Source organism: Oncorhynchus masou, chromosome 19 (genome assembly GCF_036934945.1).
Source record: "Oncorhynchus masou masou isolate Uvic2021 chromosome 19, UVic_Omas_1.1, whole genome shotgun sequence".
In the NCBI taxonomy this organism is placed as follows: Eukaryota; Metazoa; Chordata; class Actinopteri; order Salmoniformes; family Salmonidae; genus Oncorhynchus; species Oncorhynchus masou.
Genome location: NC_088230.1, coordinates 28,566,237 through 28,593,480, shown reverse-complemented (window position 1 = coordinate 28,593,480; position 27,244 = coordinate 28,566,237). Strand labels below are relative to the sequence as shown.

At 44.3% G+C, this 27,244-nt stretch overlaps 1 protein-coding gene across 1 annotated transcript in view; it reads right to left on the bottom strand.

The window, feature by feature from the left end:
* Window positions 1-27,244, bottom strand: part of LOC135506113 (lysophospholipid acyltransferase 2-like) — an 83,524-nt gene that overhangs the window by 12,901 nt on the left and 43,379 nt on the right. The window contains exons 2-5 of the mRNA XM_064925557.1: window positions 23,588-23,733; window positions 10,725-10,802; window positions 4,557-4,652; window positions 3,629-3,684 (exon numbers count right to left, since the gene is read on the bottom strand). Coding sequence (XP_064781629.1) covers window positions 3,629-3,684; window positions 4,557-4,652; window positions 10,725-10,802; window positions 23,588-23,733 — 376 coding nt within the window. The remainder of the gene's footprint in view (window positions 1-3,628; window positions 3,685-4,556; window positions 4,653-10,724; window positions 10,803-23,587; window positions 23,734-27,244) is intronic.

Below are 27,244 nucleotides of genomic sequence, written 5' to 3'. Positions count from 1 at the left end.
GCTCGATGTCCCTAGCATCTGTCACAGGCCTTCACCTAGGTGAATGAAGCCTGGGAGCAGAGTCTACGTTGACACACACACACACACACGCACACGCACACGCACACGCACACGCAAGCACACACAAGCACACACAAGCACACACAAGCACACACAAGCACACACACACACAGCAAAGGACCCTGTCTTTCAAAGATAATTTGTAAAAATCCAAATAATTCCACAGATCTTCATTGTAAAGGGTTTAAACACGGTTTCCCATGCTTGTTCAATGAACCATAAACAATTAATGAACATGCACCTGTGGAACGGTTGTTAAGACACTAACAGCTTACAGACGGTAGGCAATGAAGGTCACAGTTATGAAAACTTAGGACACTAAAGAGTCCTTTCTGCTGACTCCGGAAAACCCCCTTAAGAAAGATGCCCAGGGTCCCTACTCATCTGCTTGAACGGGCCTTAGGCATGCTGCAAGGAGGCATGAGGACTGCAGATGTGGCCAGGGCAATAAATGGCAATGTTCGTACTGTGAGACACCTAAGACAGGGCTACAGGGAGACAGGACGGACAGCTGATTGTCCTCGCAGTGGCAGACCATGTGTAACAACACCTGCACAGGATCGGTACATCCGAACATCACACCTGCGGTACAGGTACAGGATGGCAACAACAACTGCCCGAGTTACACCAGGAAGGCACAATCCCTCCATCAGTGCTCAGACTGTCCACAATAGGCTGAGAAAGGCTGGACTGAGGGCTTGTAGGCCTTTTATAAGGCAGGTCCTCACAAGACATCACCGGCAACAACGTCGCCTATGGGCACAAACCCACCATCGCTGGACCAAACAGGACTGGCAAAAAGTGCTCTTCACTGACAAGTGTCTCACTAGGGGGGATGGTCGGATTCGCGTTATACCGAGGCTTGTACTCTGGAGCGGGATCGATTTAGAGGTGGAGGGTCCATCATGGTCTGGGGCGGTGTGTCACAGCATCAATGGACTGAGCTTGTTGTCATTGCAGGCAATCTCAATGCTGTGCGTTGCAGGGAAGACATCCTCCTCCCTCATGTGGTACCCTTCCTGCAGGCTCATCCTGACATGACCCTCTAGCATGATAATGCCACCAGCCATACTGCTCGTTCTGTGCCTGATTTCCTGCAAGACAGGAATGTCAGTGTTCTGCCATGGCCAGCGAAGAGCCCGGATCTCAATCCCATTGAGCACATCTGGGACCTGTTGGACCGGCGGGTGAGGCCTAGGGCCATTCCCCACAGAAATGTCTGGGAACTTGCAGGTGACTTGATGGAAGAGTGGGGTAACGTCGCACAGCAATAACTGGCAAATCTGGTGTCGTCCACGAGGAAGAGATGCACTGCAGAACTTAATGCAGCTGGTGGTCACACCAGATACTGACGGTTACATTTGATTTAGAGCCCCCCTTTGTTCAGAGACACATTATTCCATTTCTGTTAGTCACATGTCTGTGGAACTTGTTCAGTTCATGTCTCAGTTGTTGAATCTTGTTATGTTCATACAAATATTTACACATGTTAAGTTTGCTGAAAATAAATGCAGTTGACAGTGAGAGGACGTTTATTTTTTGCTGAGTTTACAGACATACTGTACCTAGATATAGGTAACCACCAAAATAATGCAAACACTTGAGTAAATGAGGGATTCAAAGTACATTAAAAGCAGGTGCTTCCACATTGTTCCTGAGCTAATTAAGCAATTCACTTCCCAGCTTAGTTTCATGTATAAAAATGCTGAGCAGGCCATGCTTTTGGCTATTATTTTTTCTACCATGGCTCTGCTCCAATAGGATGACAATATCTCCATCCACAGGGAACGAGTGATCACTGAATGGTTTAATGAGCATGAAAACAATGTAAACAATGTGCCATGGTCATCTCAGTCACCATATCTCCCTCAACCCAATTCAACTCTTATGGAAGACTGGAGCAGTGCCTGAGATGGCATTTTCCACCACCATCAACAAAACACTAAATTATGGAATTTGTCATGGAAGAATGGTTTCGAATCCCTCCGATAGAGTTCCAGACACTTGTAGAATCTATGCCAAGTCGCATTGATGCTGTTCTGGCTCATGGTGGCCCAATGCCCAATTAAGACAGTTTATGTTGGTGTTTCTTTTATTTTGGCAGTTACTTGTAGATAGGAGAATGTAGCGCAGGGTTCAAGGATAATAGGTGTAATGCAATGTAACGTAAGAGGAGGATGGGGAAAAAGGCAGGAGGGAGAGAGAGGCACCACAGGGGATCCAACAGAATCAAGAAATGCAGCTTGGAGCATCATGTGACACGTCAGACCAGTAGTTCCCAACTCCAGTCCTCCAGTTTTCCCCACACCGGATACAACTTGCCAACAAATCATCAAGCCCTCAATGAGTTGAATCAGCTGTGTCTGTCCGAGGCTACAAGGAAAAGGTTGTTGGGGTCGACTGGAGGACTGGAGTTGGGAAACACTGTTCCAGAGCAAGTCACCGTGTGACAATACAACCTTGTGATCCAACTCCTCCACATCTCTATGGAGAAATAGAGATGGTATGTGAGATATTCCAGCCATGTGGGCATTGTGGTGTGAGGAATATCCCATGTTACTAAAGTTTCCTTCCTTTTCATCCATCTGACTTCAGAGGAAGAGACATGTGACTAATCCAGATATACACTGAACAAAAATATAAATGCAAAATGTAAAGTGTTGGTCCCATGTTTCAAGAGCTGAAATAAAAGATCCCAGAATTGTCCCATACAAACAAAAAGCTTATTTCGCTCACATTTTGTGCACAAATTTGTTTACATCCCTGTTTGTGAGCATTTCTCCTTTGTCAAGATAATCCACCCACCTGAAAGGTGTGCCAAATCAAGAAGCTGATTAAACAGCATGATCATTACACAGGTGCACCTTGTGCCGGTGACAAAAGACCACTCTAAAATGTGCAGTTTTGTTACACATGTTAATTTCAAATACATCAAACACATGCTGTCCATGTGTTTGATGCCATTCTATTTGATCCGTTACAGACAATATTATTAGCTGTCCTCCCCTCAGCAGCCTCCATATTATCAATGGCAACTATATGAGATTCTGAGGCCCATTGTCATGCCATTCATCAGCCACAATCACCTCGTTTCAGCATGATAATGTTGAAAGGATCTGTACACAATTCCTGGAAGCTGAAAATGTCCCAGTTCACCAGACATGTCACCCGTTAAGCATGTTTGGAATGCTCTGGATTGATATGTACAACAGCAAATTCTAGTTCCCGCCAGTATACAGCAACTTCGCACAGCCATTGAAGAGGAGTGGGACAACATTCCACAAGCCACAATCAACAGGCTGATCATCTCTATGTGAAGGAGATGTGTCGCACTGCATGAGGCACTGCATGGGGTAGAGGGTCGTCACACCAGATACTGACTGGTTTCTGATCCACGCCCCTACTTAATATTTTTTTGAGGGTTTCTGTGACCAACAGATGCATCGTTGTATTCCCAGTCATGTGAAATTCATTGATTAGGGCCTAATACATTTTTGCATGTTGCAGTTATATTTTTGTTGGGTATATAAACACTCTGTGTCTGGTTTGAAGAAAATAAGCTTCTTACCATCATGTATTTCAAACGCCAAACTGGTGATCTTCTGTGTTATCACCATCATAGGCCTGAGAGAGAGAGAAGACGGAGAGAAAAAGAGAGGAGAGAGAGAAGTATGAAAGAGAGAGAAGTATGAGAGAGAGAGAGAGAGAAGTATGAGAGAGAGAGAAGTATGAGAGAGAGAGAAGTATGAGAGAGAGAGAGAAGTATGAAAGAGAGAGAAGTATGAGAGAGAGAGAAGTATGAGAGAGAGAGAAGTATGAAAGAGAGAGAAGTATGAAAGAGAGAGAGAGAAGTATGAAAGAGAGAGAGAGCGAGGGAGGGAGAGAGAGAGGGAGAGAGAGCACAAGGGAGGGAGAGAGAGAGAGGGAGGGGGAGAGAGTGAGGGAGATGGAGACAGGGAGAGAAGTATGAGAGAGAGAGAGCGAGGGAGGGGGAGAGAGAGAGGGGGAGAGAGAGAGAGGGAGGGGGAGAGAGAGAGGGGGAGAGAGAGAGAGGGAGAGAGTGAGAGAGGGAGAGAAAGAGAGGGAGAGAAAGAGAGAGGGAGGGGGAGAGAGAGAGGGAGGGGGAGAGAGAGAAGGAGGGGGAGAGAGAGAGGGAGGGGGGAGAGAGAGAGAGAGGGAGGGGGAGAGAGAGAGAGGGAGGGGGAGAGGGAGACAGGGAGAGAAGTATGAAAGAGAGAGAAAGCAAGGGAGGGGGAGAGAGAGAGAGAGAGAGACAGAGGGGGAGAGAGAGCAGTATGAAAGAGAGAAGGTGGAAAGGGAATTAGAGAGTTATCATGTAAAAAAAGCTATATTTGTTTATAAAGCTGTGCCATTAATTCAGGCATGGTTTCACACAGTCTTCCAAAACAATGTTAAATGAGGACATCAGGGCACTGTATTACCCCACCCAAGCCCTGACCCAAACCCACAGATGGAGAGAAAAAGAGAAGTCTTACCCTGTGAAGTCAGCAGAGTACATGCCATAGTCGAAGACGTACACGCGTGTGATCTGACAGAAGCTGAGATAGCCCAGGGCCACCACCAGACAGTACCTGAGGTAAAATACACAGACAGACAAAATGACTATAGTTCACTACAGTAAGCTAGATGAACATCTATGTACACTTCTGTTATTAGTTAGTATTTTATTCGGCCCCCATTAGCTGTTGTGAAAGTAGTAGCTACTCGTCCTGGGGTCCACAAATAACATGACATAATACAGAACATTCAATACGTACACACAAACTATCTAAGTCAAATAGCGGAGAGGTGTTGCTTTATCTGTTATTTTAAACCAGGTTTGCTGTTTATTTGAACAATATGAGATGGGAGTTCCATGCAGTAATGGCTCTATACAATGGCTCTATATAATACTATACGCTTTCTGGAATTTGTTCTGGATTTAGCAGCAAATGGATAGCCTCAATTCCCAATCTTCCACATCCATTCATGTAATATTTTGTTAACAGTTGTCCGAGTTGTGAATCTAGCATTGATTTGCTTAATCAAATCCTTCAGTGTAGGAAAACAACAAAGATATTTATGTAGCTGTGATCATCTTCATGATCGGCAGGTAGCCTTGGGCCAGTACCCCGAAAGGTTGCTGGATCGAATCCCTGAGCTGACAAGGTAAAAATCTGTCGTTCTGCCCCCAAGCAAGGCTGTTAACCCACTGGTCCTCGGGCACTGAAGACGTGGATGTCGATTAAGGCAGCCCTCCTCACCTCTCTGATTCAGAGGGGTTGGGTTAAATGCGGAAGACCATTACATTTGAATGCATTCAGTTGTACAACTGACTAGGTATCCCCTTTTCCCTTATGATCTGTGGGGATGTGGTGGTGTGGTGATGTGGTGGTGATTTGGTGGTGGTGTGGTGATGTGGTGGTGATGTGATGGTGATGTGGTGGTGTGGTGGTGATGTGGTGGTGTGGTGGTGATGTGGTGGTGGTGTGGTGGTGGTGTGGTGATGGTGTGGTGATGGTGTGGTGGTGTGGTGGTGTGGTGATGTGGTGGTGTGGTGATGTGGTGGTGTGGTGATGTGGTGATGATGTGGTGGTGATGTGGTGGTGATGTGGTGGTGATGTGGTGGTGTGGTGATGATGTGGTGGTGGTGGTGTGGTGTGGTGATGTGATGTGGTGGTGATGTGGTGGTGTGGTGATGTGGTGGTGTGGTGGTGATGTGGTGGTGATGTGGAGGTGTGGTGATGTGGTGGTGTAGTGGTGGTGTGGTGATGTGGTGGTGTGGTCGTGGTGTGGTGATGTGGTGGTGTGGTGGTGTGGTGATGATGTGGTGGTGATGTGGTGATGATGTGGTGGTGATGTGGTGGTGTGGTGATGTGGTGGTGGTGGTGATGTGGTGATGGTGTGGTGGTGATGTGGTGATGATGTGGTGGTGATGTGGTGGTGTGGTGATGTGGTGGTGGTGGTGATGTGGTGATGGTGTGGTGATGTGGTGGTGTGGAAAGAGAAAGAGACAGGGGAAATAAAAACAGAACACATGATGACAACAGGGATCCGGGTATATCAGTCAAATAATGACCTTCTACTTCCTTGACATGTTTCTCTTTAAGGTGACAAAATCCCATAATCATCCCAGCAGGATGTAGAGCAGCTTGTGTTTCTGTCAGCCAGTCTGTCAGAGTCAGCCAGTCTGTCAGCCAGTCTGTCAGCCAGTCTGTCAGCCAGTCTGTCAGCCAGTCTGTCAGCCAGTCTGTCAGCCAGTCTGTCAGCCAGCCACACACCTGCTCCTGCTGTCTCATTATTGAGCAGAGCAGGTGATTTGACGGGGGCTCTGTGTTGATCTGTACGCACTGGCTTAAAGCTTGGTATGCCCTTGGCACATCTTTCTCCATCTTTCTTCCACCCTCTATCTATCTCACTCTCTCATCCTCATCTACACCTAGCCTACCTTCTTTCTTTCTCCCTCCCTCTCTCCCACACTCTGTTCCCTCTCTCTCTTCCATTCTCCCTCCCTTCCTCTGCTCTGAACTCAGTAATGAGGCACAGTGGATATAATGGCCCTGCTACTCCCAGACAGCCTCCCCTATTTAGGGTACTACTTTGACCTGGACCCATAAGGGATGGAAATAGGGAGGTGTTTGGAACACAGCCTCAGACAGCCTGCACAGCCAGTACATGTGCACAACACACACACATCCCCATAGGGAGGAAATAAGTGTGTGCGTGTGTTAGGGGAGACATGTTTCAAGTCTCTGGGAGTACAACACACTCTCAGTCTGTTCACACACTCCGTGGCGATGACGCATGCAGTCGAACTCCCTGCAGACCACTAAGGTCAGGATGGAGACTCTGGTGGAGGGGGAGGACAATTGAGAGAGGGGAGGGGGGAGGGCATTCAGAGCCCTCTGCTCGTTCAGCACCACTGTGAGAACCTGTGACTGTGCTTGTGAGAGTCACACCTGAGGACATATGAGTCAGTGTGTGACTCGGACACTACTCAGTGAATCATATCAGCCAGACAGCAACCACCACCACCCCTCTTCAGTGACAGAACATCTCTGGTCCAGATCAGCCAGACAGCTACCACCACCACCACCACCACCACCACCACCCCTCTTCAGTGACAGAACATCTCTGGTCCAGATCAGCCAGACAGCTACCACCACCACCCCTCTTCAGTGACAAAACATCTCTGGTCCAGATCAGCCAGACAGCTACCACCACCACCACCCCTCTTCAGTGACAAAACATCTCTGGTCCAGATCAGCCAGACAGCTACCACCACCACCACCCCTCTTCAGTGACAAAACATCTCTGGTCCAGATCAGCCAGACAGCTACCACCACCACCAGCCCTCTTCAGTGACAGAACATATCTGGTCCAGATCAGCCAGACAGCTACCACCACCACCACCCCTCTTCAGTGACAGAACATCTCTGGTCCAGATCAGCCAGACAGCTACCACCACCACCAGCCCTCTTCGGTGACAGAACATCTCTGGTCCAGATCAGCCAGACAGCTACCACCACCACCCCTCTTCAGTGACAGAACATCTCTGGTCCAGATCAGCCAGACAGCTACCACCACCACCCCTCTTCAGTGACAGAACATCTCTGGTCCAGATCAGCCAGAGAGCTACCACCACCACCACCACCACCACCACCACCCCTCTTCAGTGACAGAACATCTCTGGTCCAGATCAGCCAGACAGCTACCACCACCACCACCCCTCTTCAGTTACAAAACATCTCTGGTCCAGATCAGCCAGACAGCTACCACCACCACCAGCCCTCTTCAGTGACAGAACATCTCTGGTCCAGATCAGCCAGACAGCTACCACCACCACCCCTCTTCAGTGACAGAACATCTCTGGTCCAGATCAGCCAGACAAGCTACCACCACCACCACCACCCCTCTTCAGTGACAGAACATCTCTGGTCCAGATCAGCCAGAGAGCTACCACCACCACCACCACCACCACCCCTCTTCAGTGACAATACATCTCTGGTGCAGATCAGCCAGACAGCTACCACCACCACCACCACCACCCCTCTTCAGTGACAGAACATCTCTGGTCCAGATCAGCCAGACAGCTACCACCACCACCCCTCTTCAGTGACAAAACATCTCTGGTCCAGATCAGCCAGACAGCCACCACCACCACCCCTCTTCAGTGACAAAACATCTCTGGTCCAGATCAGCCAGACAGCTACCACCACCACCACCCCTCTTCAGTTACAAAACATCTCTGGTCCAGATCAGCCAGACAGCTACCACCACCACCAGCCCTCTTCAGTGACAGAACATCTCTGGTCCAGATCAGCCAGAGAGCTACCACCACCACCACCACCACCCCTCTTCAGTTACAAAACATCTCTGGTCCAGATCAGCCAGACAGCTACCACCACCACCAGCCCTCTTCAGTGACAGAACATCTCTGGTCCAGATCAGCCAGAGAGCTACCACCACCACCACCACCACCACCACCACCCCTCTTCAGTGACAAAACATCTCTGGTCCAGATCAGCCAGACAGCTACCACCACCACCAGCCCTCTTCAGTGACAGAACATCTCTGGTCCAGATCAGCCAGAGAGCTACCACCACCACCACCCCTCTTCAGTGACAAAACATCTCTGGTCCAGATCAGCCAGACAGCTACCACCACACCAGCCCTCTTCAGTGACAGAACATCTCTGGTCCAGATCAGCCAGAGAGCTACCACCACCACCACCACCACCACCACCACCCCTCTTCAGTGACAGAACATCTCTGGTCCAGATCAGCCAGACAGCTACCACCACCACCCCTCTTCAGTGACAAAACATCTCTGGTCCAGATCAGCCAGACAAGCTACCACCACCACCACCCCTCTTCAGTGACAGAACATCTCTGGTCCAGATCAGCCAGACAGCTACCACCACCACCACCACCACCACCCCTCTTCAGTTACAAAACATCTCTGGTCCAGATCAGCCAGACAGATACCACCACCACCACCCCTCTTCAGTTACAAAACATCTCTGGTCCAGATCAGCCATACAGCTACCACCACCACCAGCCCCCTCCTCCTCCTCCTATAGATTTACCCACTGAGCTCTGCTCCAAGATGATCAAAATCAAGCGAAACATGTTGGAGTCATATGTGCTTTAGTTTACAGATCAATCTCCTTTCTCAGAGGGGAACTAAGGGAAGGGAAATAGGATTGTCTGTATCCCAAATGGCACTCATACCTTATATAGTGCACTGCTTTTGACCAGAACCCAAAGTAGTGCACTATGTAGGGAATAGGATGCCAACGTGGGATTCAGACAATCTCTTACCCACACAACTGGAGACAAAGAAAGAAAGAAAATAACAGTAGTCTGCCACCCTGTTCAATCCTATTTTTCCCACTGTAGTATCAATTGAACATCAAAGTAATATATATATAATTAGTTTCTTCTGGGCCTGCAGATGAAGCATGGGTCTCAACGAGATCAAAGGGGAAATAATAATTAGAAGACATTATTAAAGTGATCATGAAGCCAGAGAAATACTAAAAATGGCCACCAACAGGTGGTAAGCAACAGGACGGAATGATAGCCATGATGGCCAATCATCATTATCACCAGGTCAGCTTTCAATCCCTCATCAGGGATGGATCCCAAATGGCATCCAATTCCCTATAGAGTACACCGTTTTTGACCAGAGCCCTATGTTCAAAAGTAGTGCACTATAAAGGGAATAGGGTGCCATTTGGGATGCAATCCAGGATGATTACGCCGGCGCCTTACAAGACAAGACAAGACCAGACCAGACCCGACCAGACCAGACACTTCATTAGCGACAGGAGCCGCTAGCCAAGACGGCTCAGTTAAGTATTCCAGGACATGCTGCTGTATGTATCTAGTAGTCTGCCTGTGGTCAGCACACCACGGTTAGCTACGACACAGATAATGATAAACTATGGCTCCAGGCCACCACTCCTGAAGCGCGCACACACGTACAAAACGCACGCACATACCCATGTATGCACGGCTCTCAAATTTAAGAACTTATGATTAATCCCACTTTTACTGCTCCAGTTACTTTATTAAATTCAGAATAAAAGTGTGTTCCAATGATCTCAGTGTGTAAGAGATATACATTTGAAAAATAAGAGCGGGCGGCTGCGGTGGTCTGCTGGTACATGCAGGTCGACTCCTGGAGAGTGATTTGTGAGAAGTAAAGAAGTGGCTGATGGGAAACACAGTGTGCGATGTTGGGAGGACTTTGCGAGTCACCGTGTGCCTGCCTCTGCTTGGTGTTTTGAACATTATTCATCCGGCAGCAGCCACAGCCACTCTGGAGTCAGTCCAGCACGGCATCTGTAGCCAGTCTGCACGGCATCTGTAGCCAGTCTGCACGGCATCTGTAGCCAGTCTGCACGGCATCTGTAGCCAGTCTGCACGGCATCTGTAGCCAGTCTGCACGGCATCTGTAGCCAGTCTGCACGGCATCTGTAGCCAGTCTGCACGGCATCTGTAGCCAGTCTGCACGACATCTGTAGCCAGTCTGCACGACATCTGTAGCCAGTCTGCACATCATAATTCAGACAGACCTTCATAGACTACTCATACCCTGGACAACACATCAGCACAGGCACGAAAACACACAGAAAGACACAGACACACTGGACTTACTTGTGCATGTGTTCTACTCCAGTGAGGATCATGATGCCATAGGTGAGCCCACTCTGAACCAGGAAGTGGAGAGCATACCTACATAAAGAGAGAGAGTTGATTAACTGTTCATAATCAATCACAGACCTAATATTCACTATGTCTCCACCTTCGATGTCTCTCCTTCCCTCCATCCTCCCCGTCTCTCTCCTTCCCTCCCTCCTCCCCGTCTCTCTCCTTCCCTCCATCCTCCCCGTCTCTCTCCTTCCCTCCATCCTCCCCGTCTCTCTCCTTCCCTCCATCCTCCCGTCTCTCTCCTTCCCTCCATCCTCCCGTCTCTCTCCTTCCCTCCATCCTCCCGTCTCTCTCCTTCCCTCCATCCTCCCAGTCTCTCTCCTTCCCCCCATCTCTCTCCTTACCCCCCCATCTCTCTCCTTCCCCCCATCTCTCTCCTTCCCCCCCATCCTCCCTGTCCTCTGTGCCATAAACAGTGTCTTCAGAAAGTATTCATGCCCCTTGACTTACTCCACATCGTGTTATGTGACTGCCTGAATTCAAAATGGATGACATTTTTTCCTCACCCATATACACAAAATATCCCATAATTTCAAAGTGAAAACATGTTTTTGGAAATGCTTGCAAATTTATTGAAAATTAAATGCATAAATATCTCTTTTACATAACTATTCCAAACCAATACATGTTAGAATCACCGTTGGAAGCAATTACAGCTGTGAGTCTTTCTGGGTAAGTCTCTAAGAGTTTTGTACATCTGGATTGTACAATATTTGCACATGATTATTTTTCACAATTCTTCAAGCAGTCAAGTTGGTTATTGATCATTGCTAGAAAGCCATTCTCAAGTTGGCATAGATTTTCAAGATGATTTAAGACAAAACTGCAACAAGGCCACTTAGGAACATTCAATGTCGTCTAGGTAAGCAACTCCAGTGTATATTTGTCCTTGTGTTTTCAGTTATTGTCCTGCTGAAAGGTGAAATTGTCTCCCAGTGTCTGTTGGAAAGCAGACTGAACCAGGTGTTCCTATAGGATTTTGCTGGTGCTTAACACTATTCAGTTTATATATACAGTGCCTTGCGAAAGTATTCGGCCCCCTTGAACTTTGCGACCTTTTGCCACATTTCAGGCTTCAAACATAAAGATATAAAACTGTATTTTTTCGTGAAGAATCAACAACAAGTGGGACACGATCATGAAGTGGAACGACATTTATTGGATATTTCAAACTTTAACAAATCAAAAACGGAAAAATTGGGCGTGCAAAATTATTCAGCCCCCTTAAGTTAATACCTTGTAGCGCCACCTTTTGCTGCGATTACAGCCTTAAGTCGCTTGGGGTATGTCTATCAGTTTTGCACATCGAGACACTGAAATTTTTTCACATTCCTCCTTGCAAAACAGCTCGAGCTCAGTGAGGTTGGATGGAGAGCATTTGTGAACAGCAGTTTTCAGTTCTTTCCACAGATTCTCGATTGGATTCAGGTCTGGACTTTGACTTGGCCATTCTAACACCTGGATATGTTTATTTTTGAACCATTCCATTGTAGATTTTGCTTTATGTTTTGGATCATTGTCTTGTTGGAAGACAAATCTCCGTCCCAGTCTCAGGTCTTTTGCAGACTCCATCAGGTTTTCTTCCAGAATGGTCCTGTATTTGGCTCCATCCATCTTCCCATCAATTTTAACCATCTTCCCTGTCCCTGCTGAAGAAAAGCAGGCCCAAACCATGATGCTGCCACCACCATGTTTGACATTGGGTATGGTGTGTTCAGGGTGATGAGCTGTGTTGCTTTTACACCAAACATAACGTTTTGCATTGTTGCCAAAAAGTTCCATTTTGGTTTCATCTGACCAGAGCACCTTCTTCCACATGTTTGGTGTGTCTCCCAGGTGGCTTGTGGCAAACTTTAAACTACACTTTTTATGGATATCTTTAAGAAATGTCTTTCTTCTTGCCACTCTTCCATAAAGGCCAGATTTGTGCAATATACGACTGATTGTTGTCCTATGGACAGAGTCTCCCACCTCAGCTGTAGATCTCTGCAGTTCATCCAGAGTGATCATGGGCCTCTTGGCTGCATCTCTGATCAGTCTTCTCCTTGTATGAGCTGAAAGTTTAGAGGGACGGCCAGGTCTTGGTAGATTTGCAGTGGTCTGATACTCCTTCCATTTCAATATTATCGCTTGCACAGTGCTCCTTGGGATGTTTAAAGCTTGTGAAATCTTTTTGTATCCAAATTCGGCTTTAAACTTCTTCACAACAGTATCTCGGACCTGCCTGGTGTGTTCCTTGTTCTTCATGATGCTCTCTGCGCTTTTAACGGACCTCTGAGACTATCACAGTGCAGGTGCATTTATACGGAGACTTAATTACACACAGGTGGATTGTATTTATCATCATTAGTCATTTAGGTCAACATTGGATCATTCAGAGATCCTCACTGAACTTCTGGAGAGAGTTTGCTGCACTGAAAGTAAAGGGGCTGAATAATTTTGCACGCCCAATTTTTCAGTTTTTGATTTGTTAAAAAAGTTTGAAATATCCAAGAAATGTCGTTCCACTTCATGATTGTGTCCGACTTGTTGTTGATTCTTCACAAAAAAATACAGTTTTATATCTTTATGTTTGAAGCCTGAAATGTGGCAAAAGGTCGCAAAGTTCAAGGGGGCCGAATACTTTCGCAAGGCACTATATATGCCGATGACAAGCATAACCATAACATGATGCAGCCACCACCATGCTTGAAAATACAAAGAATGGTACTCAGTGATGAGTTTTGTTGGATTTGCCCCAAACATAATGCTTTGTATTCAGCACATAAAGTTAATTGCTTTGTCATTTTTTTCAGTTTTACTTTAGTGCCTTATTGCAAACAGGATGCATGTTTGGAATATTTGTGATCTGTACAGTCTTCCTTCTTTTCACTCTGTCATTTAGGTTAGTATTATGGAGTAACTAAAATGTTGTTGACCCATCCTCAGTTCTCTTATCACAGTCATTAAACTCTAACTGTTTTAAAGTCACCATTGGCCTCATGGTGATATCCCCGAGCGGTTTCCTTCCTTTCCGGCAACTGAGTTAGGTCGTATTGATACACCACCAAAAGTGTAATTAATAACTTTACCATGCTCAAAGGGATATTCAATGTCTCATTTATTTACCCATCTACCAACAGGGACCCTTCTTTCTGAGGCATTGGATAACCGCTCTGGTCTTTGTGTGTGAATCTGTGTTTGAAATTCACTACTTGACTGAGAGACCTTACGGATACTTGTGTGTGGGGTACAGAGTTAAAGTAGTCATTCAAAAATCATGTTGAACACTATTAGTGTGAGTCTATGCAACTTATTATGTGAGTTGTTAAGCACATTGGTACTCCTGAACTTATTTAGGCTTGCCATAACAAAAGAGTTGAATACTTATTGACTCAAGACATTTCAGCTTTTCATTTTTAATTAATTTGCAAAATTTTAGAAAAACATAATTCCACATTGACATTATGGGGTATTGTGTGCAGACCAGTGACAAAAAAAACTACATTTAATTAATTTTAAATTCAGGCTGTGAAACAACAAAATGTGGAAAAGTAAAGTGGTGTGGATCCATTCTGAAGGCTCTGTATGTGCCTGTCAGAGAAATGGGCCAAGATTCATGGGCCCAGTCTGCCTAGAGAGAACCATTTGTCCCTGGCATCAAATGCACATTAGCTTCATTTAACACACATTCACAGACTACACACACAAAGATTACACACACATTCACCGATAACACACACACTCAACAGCATGACTGGGCCACAGTAGCAAAGCCATAGTGGATACACAACACATCATAAGCACATCATTTAGAGCTACAAGTCCTTTACCCAGTTGTTGTTTACATTAAAAACGTTTTGTCTAGTTTTGACCTCATTTTGCCACGTGTGTCATTTTGTGGGCAAAAGGATTGCAATGTTTGCAGGCCATTTTGTAGCAGGGAATTCATATTTTTCACAATGTACAGCATGTTACAAACGGCGCCCCATTTAAATGTGGCCGACTCCTTACATAGTGCACTACTGTTGACCAGAGACCTATGGGAATAGGGTGCCTTTTGGGATGCACACCCTGTAAATATGTGTGTGGGTGTGATAAAATCAGAGAGTTTACTGTGTTACAACTAAACGTTCTGGCACTCAGTCCCTGTCTGCATCCCACGCTATGTCTTATTTAGTGCACTACTTTTGACCATGGTCCATTGAGCTCTGGTCAAAAGAAGTGGACTACGTAGGGAATAGTGTGCCACTTTGGGGACGCAACTCTCATTTGCATCAGGCCTCATCGGTGCATCGACCTGTTCGTCTTATTAAAGCAGATCTGTTAATGAGAGAACTCTTTTAGCAGCCCTAATAAACATTGATTCAGCCCTGAGTGGGGAGCAATGGTCGGTGAAGAGTCCAGCAGCATATTGGCCTGATAATAAATCTATTGGCGTAGCCATACTGGCATGGTATCCCTTGGTACGCCCCCTCCCCATTAATCAGGTTAGAGGGGGGAGAGTCCTATTTTGGTCATTTTACACACACACACACACACTGGCCTACTTTTTTTTGTTCACTCATTTAACTGTACTTGGAGGCAGTTTTTTCATATGCTAGCTTGTAAAAAAAATGCTTGCTTAAAATTGTATGAAATCTTTCAGTAACAGTTACCAAGAGGCAGCATGTGAATACTCTAATTGTCCCACTACCTATAATATCCATCCACAGTCCTATTCAGTCATATCCATCCACAGTCCTACTAAGTCATATCCATCCATAGTCCTATTCAGTCATATCCATCCACAGTCCTATTCAGTCATATCCATCCACAGTCCTACTAAGTCATATCCATCCACAGTCCTACTAAGTCATATCCATCCACAGTCCTACTAAGTCATATCCATCCACAGTCCTATTCAGTCATATCCATCCACAGTCCTACTAAGTCATATCCATCCACAGTCCTATTCAGTCATATCCATCCACAGTCCTATTCAGTCATATCCATCCACAGTCCTATTCAGTCATATCCATCCATAGTCCTATTCAGTCATATCCATCCATAGTCCTATTCAGTCATATCCATCCACAGTCCTATTCAGTCATATCCATCCACAGTCCTATTCAGTCATATCCATCCATAGTCCTATTCAGTCATATCCATCCATAGTCCTATTCAGTCATATCCATCCACAGTCCTATTCAGTCATATCCATCCACAGTCCTATTCAGTCCAATGTCAGCGCGCAAAGCAACAACAATATCCCCCTGTAGGCTACTTAACCTGATAGCATCAGATGTGAACGAACACAACATAACCATCTGGTTGTAGCTCCACAACAAACTCCTGTCTAAGGTTTCACACAACAAATCTCCCAAACAACCCCTGCTTACAGAAATGACAGTGTGTCAAATGGGGGTATTGTTTTCCCCTCTAATCAACCCGTTTGGCCATCACAGCTTACAGTGCCTTCAGAAAGTTTTCAGACCCCTTAACTTTTTCCATATTTTGTTACGTTACAGCCTTATTCTAAAACGGATAACATCGTTTTTCCCTCTCATCAATCTACACAAACACTCCATAATGACAAAGCAAAAAACTTTTTTCGAAATGTTTAGAATTCATAAAAATAAAAAAAACTGGGGGAAAAAGAAATGATAATTACATCAGATCCTTTACTCAGTACTGTGTTGGCAGCGATTACAGCACTGAGTCTTCTTGGCACACTTGTATTTGGGGAGTTTCTCCCATTCTTCTCTGCAGAACCTCTCAAACTCTGTCAGGTTGGATGGGGAGCGTCGCTGGACAGCTATTTTCAGGTCTCTCCGGAGATGTTTGCTCGGGTTCAACTCTGGGCTCTGGCTGGGCCACTCAAGGACATTCAGAGACTTGTCCCGAAGACACTCCTGCGTTGTCTTGGCTGTTGGCTTAGGGTCGTTGTCCTGCTGGAAGGTGAACCTTCGCCCCAGTCCGAGGTCCTGAGTGCTCTGGAGCAGGTTTTCATCACAAATCTCTGTGTGGGGAGATTGGAGGGACGCCAAGTGCGACTGACGTGTTTTCCGTTTGCTCCCGTGGTATTCTTAAAGTTTATGTGAATTTTGCAGCAGAACCAGATTTATTTTCAAATATTAGTTTGGTGATCCCTTTCCGTAAAAACCAAGACACTTTGCTTTCGAATGTCAGCATGTCAACGAAAAATATTTGATTTATTTTACCTTTATTTAACCAGGTAGGCTAGTTGAGAACAAGTTCTCATTTGCAACTGCAACCTGGCCAAGATAAAGCATAGCAGCGTGAACAGACAACAACACAGAGTTACACATGGAGTAAACAAACAAATCAATAACATAGTAGAAAAAACAATCTATATACATTGTGTGCAAAAGGAATGAGGTGGTAGGCAACAAATAGGCCATAGGAGTGAATCATTACAATTTAGCAGATTAACACTGGAGTGATAAATGATCAGATGAACATGTGCAGGTAGAGATACTGATGTGCAAAACAGCAGAAAAGTAAATGAAATAAAAACAGTATGAGGATGAGGTAGGTAGGTAAATTGGGTGGGCTAGATACCGATGGACTGATTGGGGAGTTGGCGAACCCATTCAGGCTTATTTGATGTGATCTAATGTTTTGATCATCTAGTGCGCTGGCCTTACAAGCATTCAGTCATTTTAATTTAATTGTATAAAGGTTTTACTTAGCCTAGAAACACAGGAGTTGTCTCGTTCACCTATTCAGTTTGTTTACATCGTGTCTCAGTGACTCAAAATATTTTTGGTTATTTGTTTACTGCATCCGTTTGCATTGACCCAGTAAACAGTAAATGTTTCCCGAGGCAACATGTTTTTGGGGGTCTTCACTTCAATTTTAAAGGTTTGAGCATCAGTTATGCCCAGCAAACGTTCAAAGTTGCGCACACGTAGTTTTTTGGTCTTGGTTGTAAGTTGTCTCAGCGTCAACTAGACAATTATTATAATTGCTTTTTTTTATTTTCTTACTACGATTTCCTTACTTCAAATTAGTTTTTTGGCTGAGAGCCTTTATACATTTACATTTACATTACATTTAAGTCATTTAGCAGACGCTCTTATCCAGAGCGACTTACATTTGATTTATTTTCTCTCTCAATGCCTGTTATAAGACTGGGAATATAATTATATACATCTACAAGTGATGCTTTTGTAATTTTGTTTACACAAGGGATTCACTTTTATTTCTCTCTCTTTTTGCTGTGTGATCCACAAACAAAACGCAACTATAAAGAGCGGGACTGTGGGTTTAGGTTTAAGAAGGTACTCTGTGAAGAGAACATGTTCTATTTAGGCTTGTACCTTGTTTGGGGAGGTACTGTCTGGGACGGGGACGGGGGGGCAGGTTGAATTGTTCAGTTCTAATGTTGTCATTCTGTCTTTTTTGTTGTTGTTTTGTACTTTTTCCAAACATCTACCACCGTATATTATTACTCTGAGACAAGTTATTCTGGGGTTTTTGGGCACTCATTGCTTTTCCACCCTATGCTCTAATGACAGGGTTGTATAACGGGAATGCCCAGGGGGGCCAAAATAATGCGATCAAGTACATTTCATGGAACATCAAAGGGGTTAACAACCCTGTGAAGCGTAAGAGGGTGTTGACACACTTAAAGGGTTTGAATGCAAATGTTGCATTTCTACAAGAGACTCACTTGAGGACTGGTGAGCATTTTAGGATGCGTAGGGACTGGGTTGGTCAAGTGTTCCACTCTAACTTTCATAGTAAATCAAGAGGTGCTGCCATTTTGGTTGATAAAGCTACTTCCTTTGTAGCTTCTGAGGTTATTGCTGATCCTAAGGGACGATACGTCATAGTAACCGGTAAACTGTTTTCTACCCCTCTTGTTTTGGCTAGTATTTATGCTCCCAATTGGGATGACAAGTTTCATTTCTTCCTTTTTATCTGCTATTCCCAATTTAGATTCTCATTTGTTGATTTTAGGAGGGGATTTCAACTGTAAAATGTCCCCAGTTCTTGACAAGTCCTCACGAAGAACTACAGGCCCATCTAAATGTGCCCTACTTATTCAATCCTTTCTTCAGAAATATGGTATGTGTGAGGCCTGGCGTTTCCTACACCCTACAGATAGACAGTATTCCTTTTATTCTCATGTTCATCAAACATACTCCCGGATTGATTACTTCTTTTTGGACAAAAAAACTTCTGCCAAACCTTCGGCAGTGTACTTACGAGAGTATTGTTATTTCTGACCATTCACCATTAGTGCTTGAACTAGAGTTTCCCCAGCGACCTCCTATGTGTTATCAATGGCGTCTCAACCCCATTTTACTCTCAGATAAAGAGTTTGTCAATTTCATTTCTTCTGAAATCACCTTATTCCTAGAAACTAAATTCAACACCAGGTATGTCCTGCTCTACCATATGTGAGTCTCTCAAAGCATACCTACGTGGCCATATTATTTCTTATACAGCCAACCAAAACAGAGTTCGCTCTCAGCGACTTCGGGACCTGAGTGAATCCATAGCCACTTTGGATGAGAAGTATGCTACAGATCCTTCCTCTGATCTGCATAAAGAGCACCAACTACTCCAATCTGAATTTGATGAGCTTTCTACCAGGCAAGCTGAACAGTTACTCTTGCGAGAACAGTTACTCGGTACAGAGTATATGAACAAGGCGACAAGGCCAGTAAACTCCTTGCATATCAGATGCATAAATCTGAGGCCTCACGTTTAATCCCACAAATAAGGACCCCGTCTGGTGCCTCCACAGTTATACATAAAGAGAATAATGATCAATTCAAACAATGTTACTCTGCACTATACACCTCTGAATCCCCTCAAGACCCTTCGCTGATTGATTCCTTCTTTAATGGCTTGAATATGACTTCAATTTATACAGACTTCCATGACTGTCTAGAATAAGAATTTACACCTGAGGAGATTTCATTGAGGACACTGCTGTTGCAAAGTGGCAAATCACTGGGTCCGGACGGTTTTCGAACCGAATTGTACAGTACGTTTTCTGGTCTGCTTTGCCCATTCTTGTCTTGACTATTTGCATTGTGGCTTATTACCTCAAAGCTACCGCCTAGTCTTTATCAGGCTTCAATTTCATTACTATTAAAGAAAAACAAAGATCACCTGGAATGTGAATCCTATCGCCAAATCTCTCTTTTAAACTGTGATTACAAAATCCTAGTCAAGCTTTTAGCTATCCGTTTGGAAGGCTCGCTGCACCAAGTAATACACTCTGACCAGACTGGCTTTGTGAGAAATAGGCATTTGTTTTTCAATATTAGGCGCCTTATGAATATACTGTACTCAACAGCGTCGGGGGACCCGGAGGTGGTGGTCTCACTTGATGCGGAAAAAGCTTTTGACCACGTTGAGTGGGATTACCTAACAGCTGCCCTTTATAGATTTGGCTTTGGCCCCAAATTCATTGCGTGGATAAACATTCTTCATTTTTCCCCCATGGCTTCGGTACGGACTAACAACTTGTCCTCTGACTATTTTCCCTTGCACCGCGGATCCAGACACGGTTGTCCACTTTCCCCCTTGTTGTTTGCTTTGGCAATCGAGCCTCTCGCCATTGCACTACGCTCTAATGATGCCATTAAGGTATAATCAGGACGGGCTTAAAGCAGAAAGTCTCGCTATATGCTGACGACCTCTTTTTGTTCATCTCCAACCCTGATACCTCATTGCCACGTGCCTTATCTGTTCTTAAAGAGTTTGGATCAATCTCAAGGTACAAGCTGAATCTAGGCAAGAGTGAGCTTTTTCCTGTAAACAAGGCTGCTTTAAAGTGCTCTTTTACAAGTTCTCAGTTTAGGATTGTCCGGGGTCAATTAACCTACTTGGGAGTTAAAGTGACAAGACAATATTCAAATTTGTTTCAGGAAAACCTTGTTGCTCTGGCAGACAGTTTGAAATAATCTTTTACTTTTTGGAATTCGCTACCTCTTTTTCTGATCGGAAGGACTAATGTAATTAAAATGAGTGTGTTGCCCAAATTTGTATATTTATTTCAATGTTTACCCATTTTTATTCCAAAATCTTTTTTTAATTCACTGGATCAAACATTCATGCATTTTATTTGGGATGGCAAGGTACCATGGATTGGTAGAAAACATGTACAGAAGCCTAAGGCATGGGGGGGTTGAGCTTTGACAACTTTTCAGACATACTATTGGGCTGCACATTTCAGAGCCCTTCTGTACTGGCTGCAGACTGATCCTACTGGCCCTAGACCACTCTGGGTCCAGATGGAGTCTGAATCATGTAAACCTGCTGCACTTTCTTCTGTGTTGTGCTCGTCTCTCCCAGTGTCCATAGGCAAAAGGAGTGTCAACCAAATTGTAAAGCAGTCTCTTAAAATGTGGAATCAGTTCTGTTTAGCCTTGAGCCTTCGAGGCTTTTCTCTATCAGGCCCAATTAATCTAACATTTTATTTCCTCCATCTTTGAATGATGGGGCTTTTGGCATCTGGCACTCACTAGGCCTCTCCTCACTAGCCCAATTATTCTTTGATGATACATTTGCCTCTTTTGCTCAGCTACAGGAAAAGTTCAATCTCCCCCAATCCCACTTTTCCACTATCTCCAGACTAGGAACTTTGTTAGAGCTACCACACCTGAATTTCCCCATAAGCCTGCGAATACAGCTATAGAGAGCATCTTGGAGCTGAACAAGCTTCCTAGGGGCGCAACTTCAGATGTATATGCAGTCATTCATGACTTACAGAACCCTTCTTTGGTGCCTTTAAAGACTCAATGGGAAAAGGATTTGGGGGAGGAACTTGGGGAAGACGCCTGGGAATCTGTGCTGCACAGAGTGCACTCGTCCTCTTTCAGCACTAGACACAGCCTCATTCAATTCAAGGTGGTTCACCGTATCCACTGGTCGGGGGCCAAACTTGGAAGAATATTCACTGATTTTGATCCTACCTGTGTAAGATGTAAAATGGAACCAGTCACACTGTTGCATATGTTCTGGGGTTGTGTTAAACTGTCAGGTTTCTGGGAATTAATATTTAAATGTTTCTCCGATATATATGACACTGTTATAGATCCGTCTCCCCTTACAGACCTTTTTGGAGTACTGCCCATTGGTACCCCTTTGTCAAGAATCCAGTCGGACACTGTTGCTTATACAACTCTTTTAGCTAGACGGCTAAAACTACAGAACTGGAAGATGGCAGCTCCCCCATCTTATAAATATTGGGTGAGAGATGTGTTGTGCTCTCTGAAACGAGAAAAAAATTACATTCACGTGGGAACCCCAAACTGTTTAATGAGGCTCCATTCCGGTCTTACTTTAAACAGTCCATCCTCTGATGGCATTACTATTAAAACAAAAATAAGTCTGTATTTGACCACCCTGTGACTTAAGGGTTGGATGAGCATTTCTTTGTGTTTTTTTCTGAGGGGGGGGCATTAAGGTTGATGTGCTTATTGATTGTGACCTACGGATGCCTTGTTCATCTTGCCTGGTCAGAGACTAAAATGTGAGCTTGTTTTCCCAGTTTTTTTATTTTAAAATTTTGTTCACGCCTACATAAAATTATTATAATTTTTTTTTTCTTTTAAAGCATTGTAAACTTTTTATTTTTGGTCCAGTGGATGGTCGGTCTGTGGCCATGACTGTCTGTGAGTGGTTGCATTTCTCCACCCCTATCCCTTGACTGTTTACAGGAACAATGGTGAGGTGTTTGCTCTGTCCCTGTACAATAGATTGCCCTTTAACCTGGTGTGTTTAACTTGTCTAAAGTATGATATCTTTAAAGCTTTTTTTTTGTATTATTTATATTTTTTCTAGTTGAGTATATTATTTATATTGCGTTGTTGTCTTGTGTGTGTAAAACTTAATAAACAGAGTTTTCAACAACAACAAAAAATAATCTCTCTGTACTTTGCTCCGTTCATCTTTACCTCGATCCTGACTAGTCTCCCAGGCCCAGCCGTTGAAAAACATCCCCACAGCATGATGCTGCCACCACCATGCTTCACCATAGGGATGGTGCCAGGATTCTGCCAGATGGCCGTTTGTTACTCAGGCCAAATAGTTACATCTTCATCAGACCAGAGAATCTTGTTTCTTATGGTCAGAGTCTTTAAGTTACTTTTGGCAAACTCTAAGCGGGCTGTCATGTGATTTTTACTGAGGAGTAGCTTCCGTCTGGCCACTCTACCATAAAGGCCTGATTGGTGAAGTGCTGCAGAGATAGGAGAACCTTCCAGAAGGACAACTATCTCGACAAAGGAACTCTGGAGCTCTGTCAGAGTGACCAGCGGGTTCTTGGTCACCTCCCTGACCAAGGCCCTTCTCCCCCGATTTGTTCAGTTTGTCCGGGCAGCCAGCTCTAGGAAGAGTCTTGGTAGTTCCAAACTTCTTCCATTTAAGAATGATGGAGGCCACTGTGTTCTTAGGGACATTCAATGCTGCAGACATTTGTTTTGTACCCTCCCCAAAACTGTGCCTCAACACAATTCTGTCTTGGAGTGCTATGGACAATTCCTTTGACCTCATTGCTTGGTTTTTGCTCTGATATCCACTGTCAACTGTGGGACTTTGTATAGACAGGTGTGTGCCTTTCCAAATCATGTCCAATCAATAGGTAAAAATTCTATACATTTTATTTAGACAGAGCTTTTAAATTGTTAAAGGTGCTACACATAGGATGTTTTAGAATAAATAAATAAATCCTATGTGTAGCACCTTTAATATAGCCCTACAACACTCACTCAAGTAATCAAATACTAACGTCAGTTTGGATATGCGGATATTTGATTAACCGTGCCCATCCCTAGTCTGTGTGTGTATATAGCGAGACTCACCAGCCGAAGCAGAAGAGAGCAAAGTAGAATCCCAGTAGTGTGGCCACCACATGTCTGACGAAGGGACTGGTCTTACTGGGGTGGAGATACAAACGGAACCAGAAGGCAGTCAACAGGGCAAACAACTGGCACACCACAAAGTTGACCTGGAGCAGAGTAGAGAGAGGGGACGGTGGACAGGGAGGGAAAGAGAAGGGAGGGGAGAGAGAGAGGAGGGTGGAGAGTGCAGGAGAATGGAAGGAAATTGAGAATTTAAGGAGCGAAAGAGATGTACATATTGTTATTTTGTGGTGGGTGGTGTGTTAACTTTCCGGACCATAATGTAGTTGTGGGCGAGAGATGAGGCCTGCTGCTCTTTAGCTGTGAATTTGGGATTCATTTAAAGTCCCTTTAAAGAGGATGAGATCAGATATCAGATATAATGCGAGTGTGGGTTGGATTAGACGTGCAGTAGCTGACTGAAGATAACACATTCACAGAGATGTCTGAACACTGATAAGCAGCACTACCTAGGTCAAAATGACAGCTTCATCATCTAAAATAGAAGAACCTTCTGCTGTTTACGTTACATGACAGCTAAAATAATCTTGCCATGCAACCACACACATACAGCGCCTTCAGAAAGCCATAAGACTGCTAAATGGTCAATTAATGGTTACCCAAACTATCTGCACTGACCCTACGCACACTCACTAGACAACACAGTGCCTTCAGAAAGTATTCACACTCACTAGACAACACAGTGCCTTCAGAAAGTATTCACACTCACTAGACAACACAGTGCCTTCAGAAAGTATTCACACTCACTAGACAACACAGTGCCTTCAGAAAGTATTCACACTCACTAGACAACACAGTGCCTTCAGAAAGTATTCACACTCACTGGACTATACAGTGCCTTCAGAAAGTATTCACACTCACTAGACAACACAGTGCCTTCAGAAAGTATTCACACTCACTAGACAACACAGTGCCTTCAGAAAGTATTCACACTCACTAGACAACACAGTGCCTTCAGAAAGTATTCACACTCACTAGACAACACAGTGCCTTCAGAAAGTATTCACACTCACTAGACAACACAGTGCCTTCAGAAAGTATTCACACTCACTAGACAACACAGTGCCTTCAGAAAGTATTCACACTCACTAGACAACACAGTGCCTTCAGAAAGTATTCACACTCACTAGACAACACAGTGCCTTCAGAAAGTATTCACACTCACTAGACAACACAGTGCCTTCAGAAAGTATTCACACTCACTGGACTATACAGTGCCTTCAGAAAGTATTCACACTCACTAGACAACACAGTGCCTTCAGAAAGTATTCACACTCACTAGACAACACAGTGCCTTCAGAAAGTATTCACACTCACTAGACAACACAGTGCCTTCAGAAAGTATTCACACTCACTAGACAACACAGTGCCTTCAGAAAGTATTCACACTCACTGGACTATACAGTGCCTTCAGAAAGTATTCACACTCACTAGACAACACAGTGCCTTCAGAAAGTATTCACACTCACTAGACAACACAGTGCCTTCAGAAAGTATTCACACTCACTAGACAACACAGTGCCTTCAGAAAGTATTCACACTCACTAGACAACACAGTGCCTTCAGAAAGTATTCACACTCACTAGACAACACAGTGCCTTCAGAAAGTATTCACACTCACTAGACAACACAGTGCCTTCAGAAAGTATTCACACTCACTGGACTATACAGTGCCTTCAGAAAGTATTCACACTCACTAGACAACACAGTGCCTTCAGAAAGTATTCACACTCACTAGACAACACAGTGCCTTCAGAAAGTATTCACACTCACTAGACAACACAGTGCCTTCAGAAAGTATTCACACTCACTAGACAACACAGTGCCTTCAGAAAGTATTCACACTCACTGGACTATACAGTGCCTTCAGAAAGTATTCACACTCACTAGACAACACAGTGCCTTCAGAAAGTATTCACACTCACTAGACAACACAGTGCCTTCAGAAAGTATTCACACTCACTAGACAACACAGTGCCTTCAGAAAGTATTCACACTCACTAGACAACACAGTGCCTTCAGAAAGTATTCACACTCACTAGACAACACAGTGCCTTCAGAAAGTATTCACACTCACTAGACAACACAGTGCCTTCAGAAAGTATTCACACCACTTGACTTTTTCCCCATTTTCTTGTGTTACATTCTGATTTTTTGGTCACTGGCCTACGCACAATACACCATAATGTCAAAGTAGATTTAAGTTTAGAATTTTTTACTAATTCATAAAAAATGAAAAGCTGAAATGTCTTGAGCCAATAACTTTTCAACCTGGCAAGACTAAATAAAGTTCAGGAGTAAAAATGTAATTAACAAGTCACATAATACGTTACATATACCAAATCTGTGTGCAATAATAGTATTCAACATGATTTTTTAAATGACAATGTCATCTCTGTACCCCACACATTCAATGACCTAAGTTCCCTCAGTCGTGCAGTGAATTTCAAACACAGATTCAACCAAAGACCAGGGAGGTTTTCCATTTCCTCGCAAAGGGCACCTATTGGTAGATGGGTTAAAAAAAGCAGACATTGAATATTCCATTGAGCATGGTGAAGTTATTAATGACACTTTGGATGGTGTATCAATACACCCAGTCACTACAAAGATGCAGGTGTCCTTCCTAACTCAGTTGCCAGAGAGGAAGGAAATCAGGGATTTCACCATGAGGCCAATGGGGACTGTAAAACAATTCCAGAGTTAAATGGCTGTTGCAGGAGAAAATTGAGGTTTTTGTTTTGTATTAATACTTTCTGAAGGCACTGTAGACTATGTGCCAATCCAAAGGCAGTTGCCTGCTGCATACCTGCCTCCAGAGGCACCTACGGGATTTGAAGGCAGCCTTTTAAGGTACCTTGGGATTGAGACAAGCAAATTTTGACATCTTGCCTTGAAATGCTGCTTTTTTCCTTGTCAATTAGGACACAGCCATAGCCTGGTTATCCAGACTGAATGACGTTACACTTGGTTAGCGCTAGAGGTCGACCGATTAATTGTGAACGGCCGATTAATTAGGGCCGATTTCAAGTTTTCATAACAATCGGTAATCGGCGTTTTTGGACACCGATGGCCGATTACATTGCACTCCACGAGGAGACTGCATGGCAGGCTGACTACCTGTTATGCAAGTGCAGCAAGGAGCCAAGGTAAGGTGCTAGCTAGCATTAAACTTATCTTGTAAAAAACAATCAATCTTTACATAATCACTAGTTAACTACACATGGTTGATGAGATAACTAAATCTAGCTTGTGCTGTGTTGCATATAACCGATGCAGTGCCTGTTAATTTATCATTGCATCACAGCCTACTTCGCCAAACAGGTGATTTAACAAGCGCATTTGCGAAAAAAGCACCGTCTTTGCACCAATGTGTACCTAACCATAAACATCAATGCCTTTCTTAAAATCAATACACAAGTATATATTTTTTAAACCTGCATAATTAGTTAATATCGCCTGCTAACATTAATTTCTTTTAACTAGGGAAATTCTGTCACTTCTCTTGCATTCTGTGCAAGCAGAGTCAGGGTATATGCAGCAGTTTGGGCAGCCTGGCTCGTTGCGGACTGTATGAAGACCATTTCCTCCTAACAA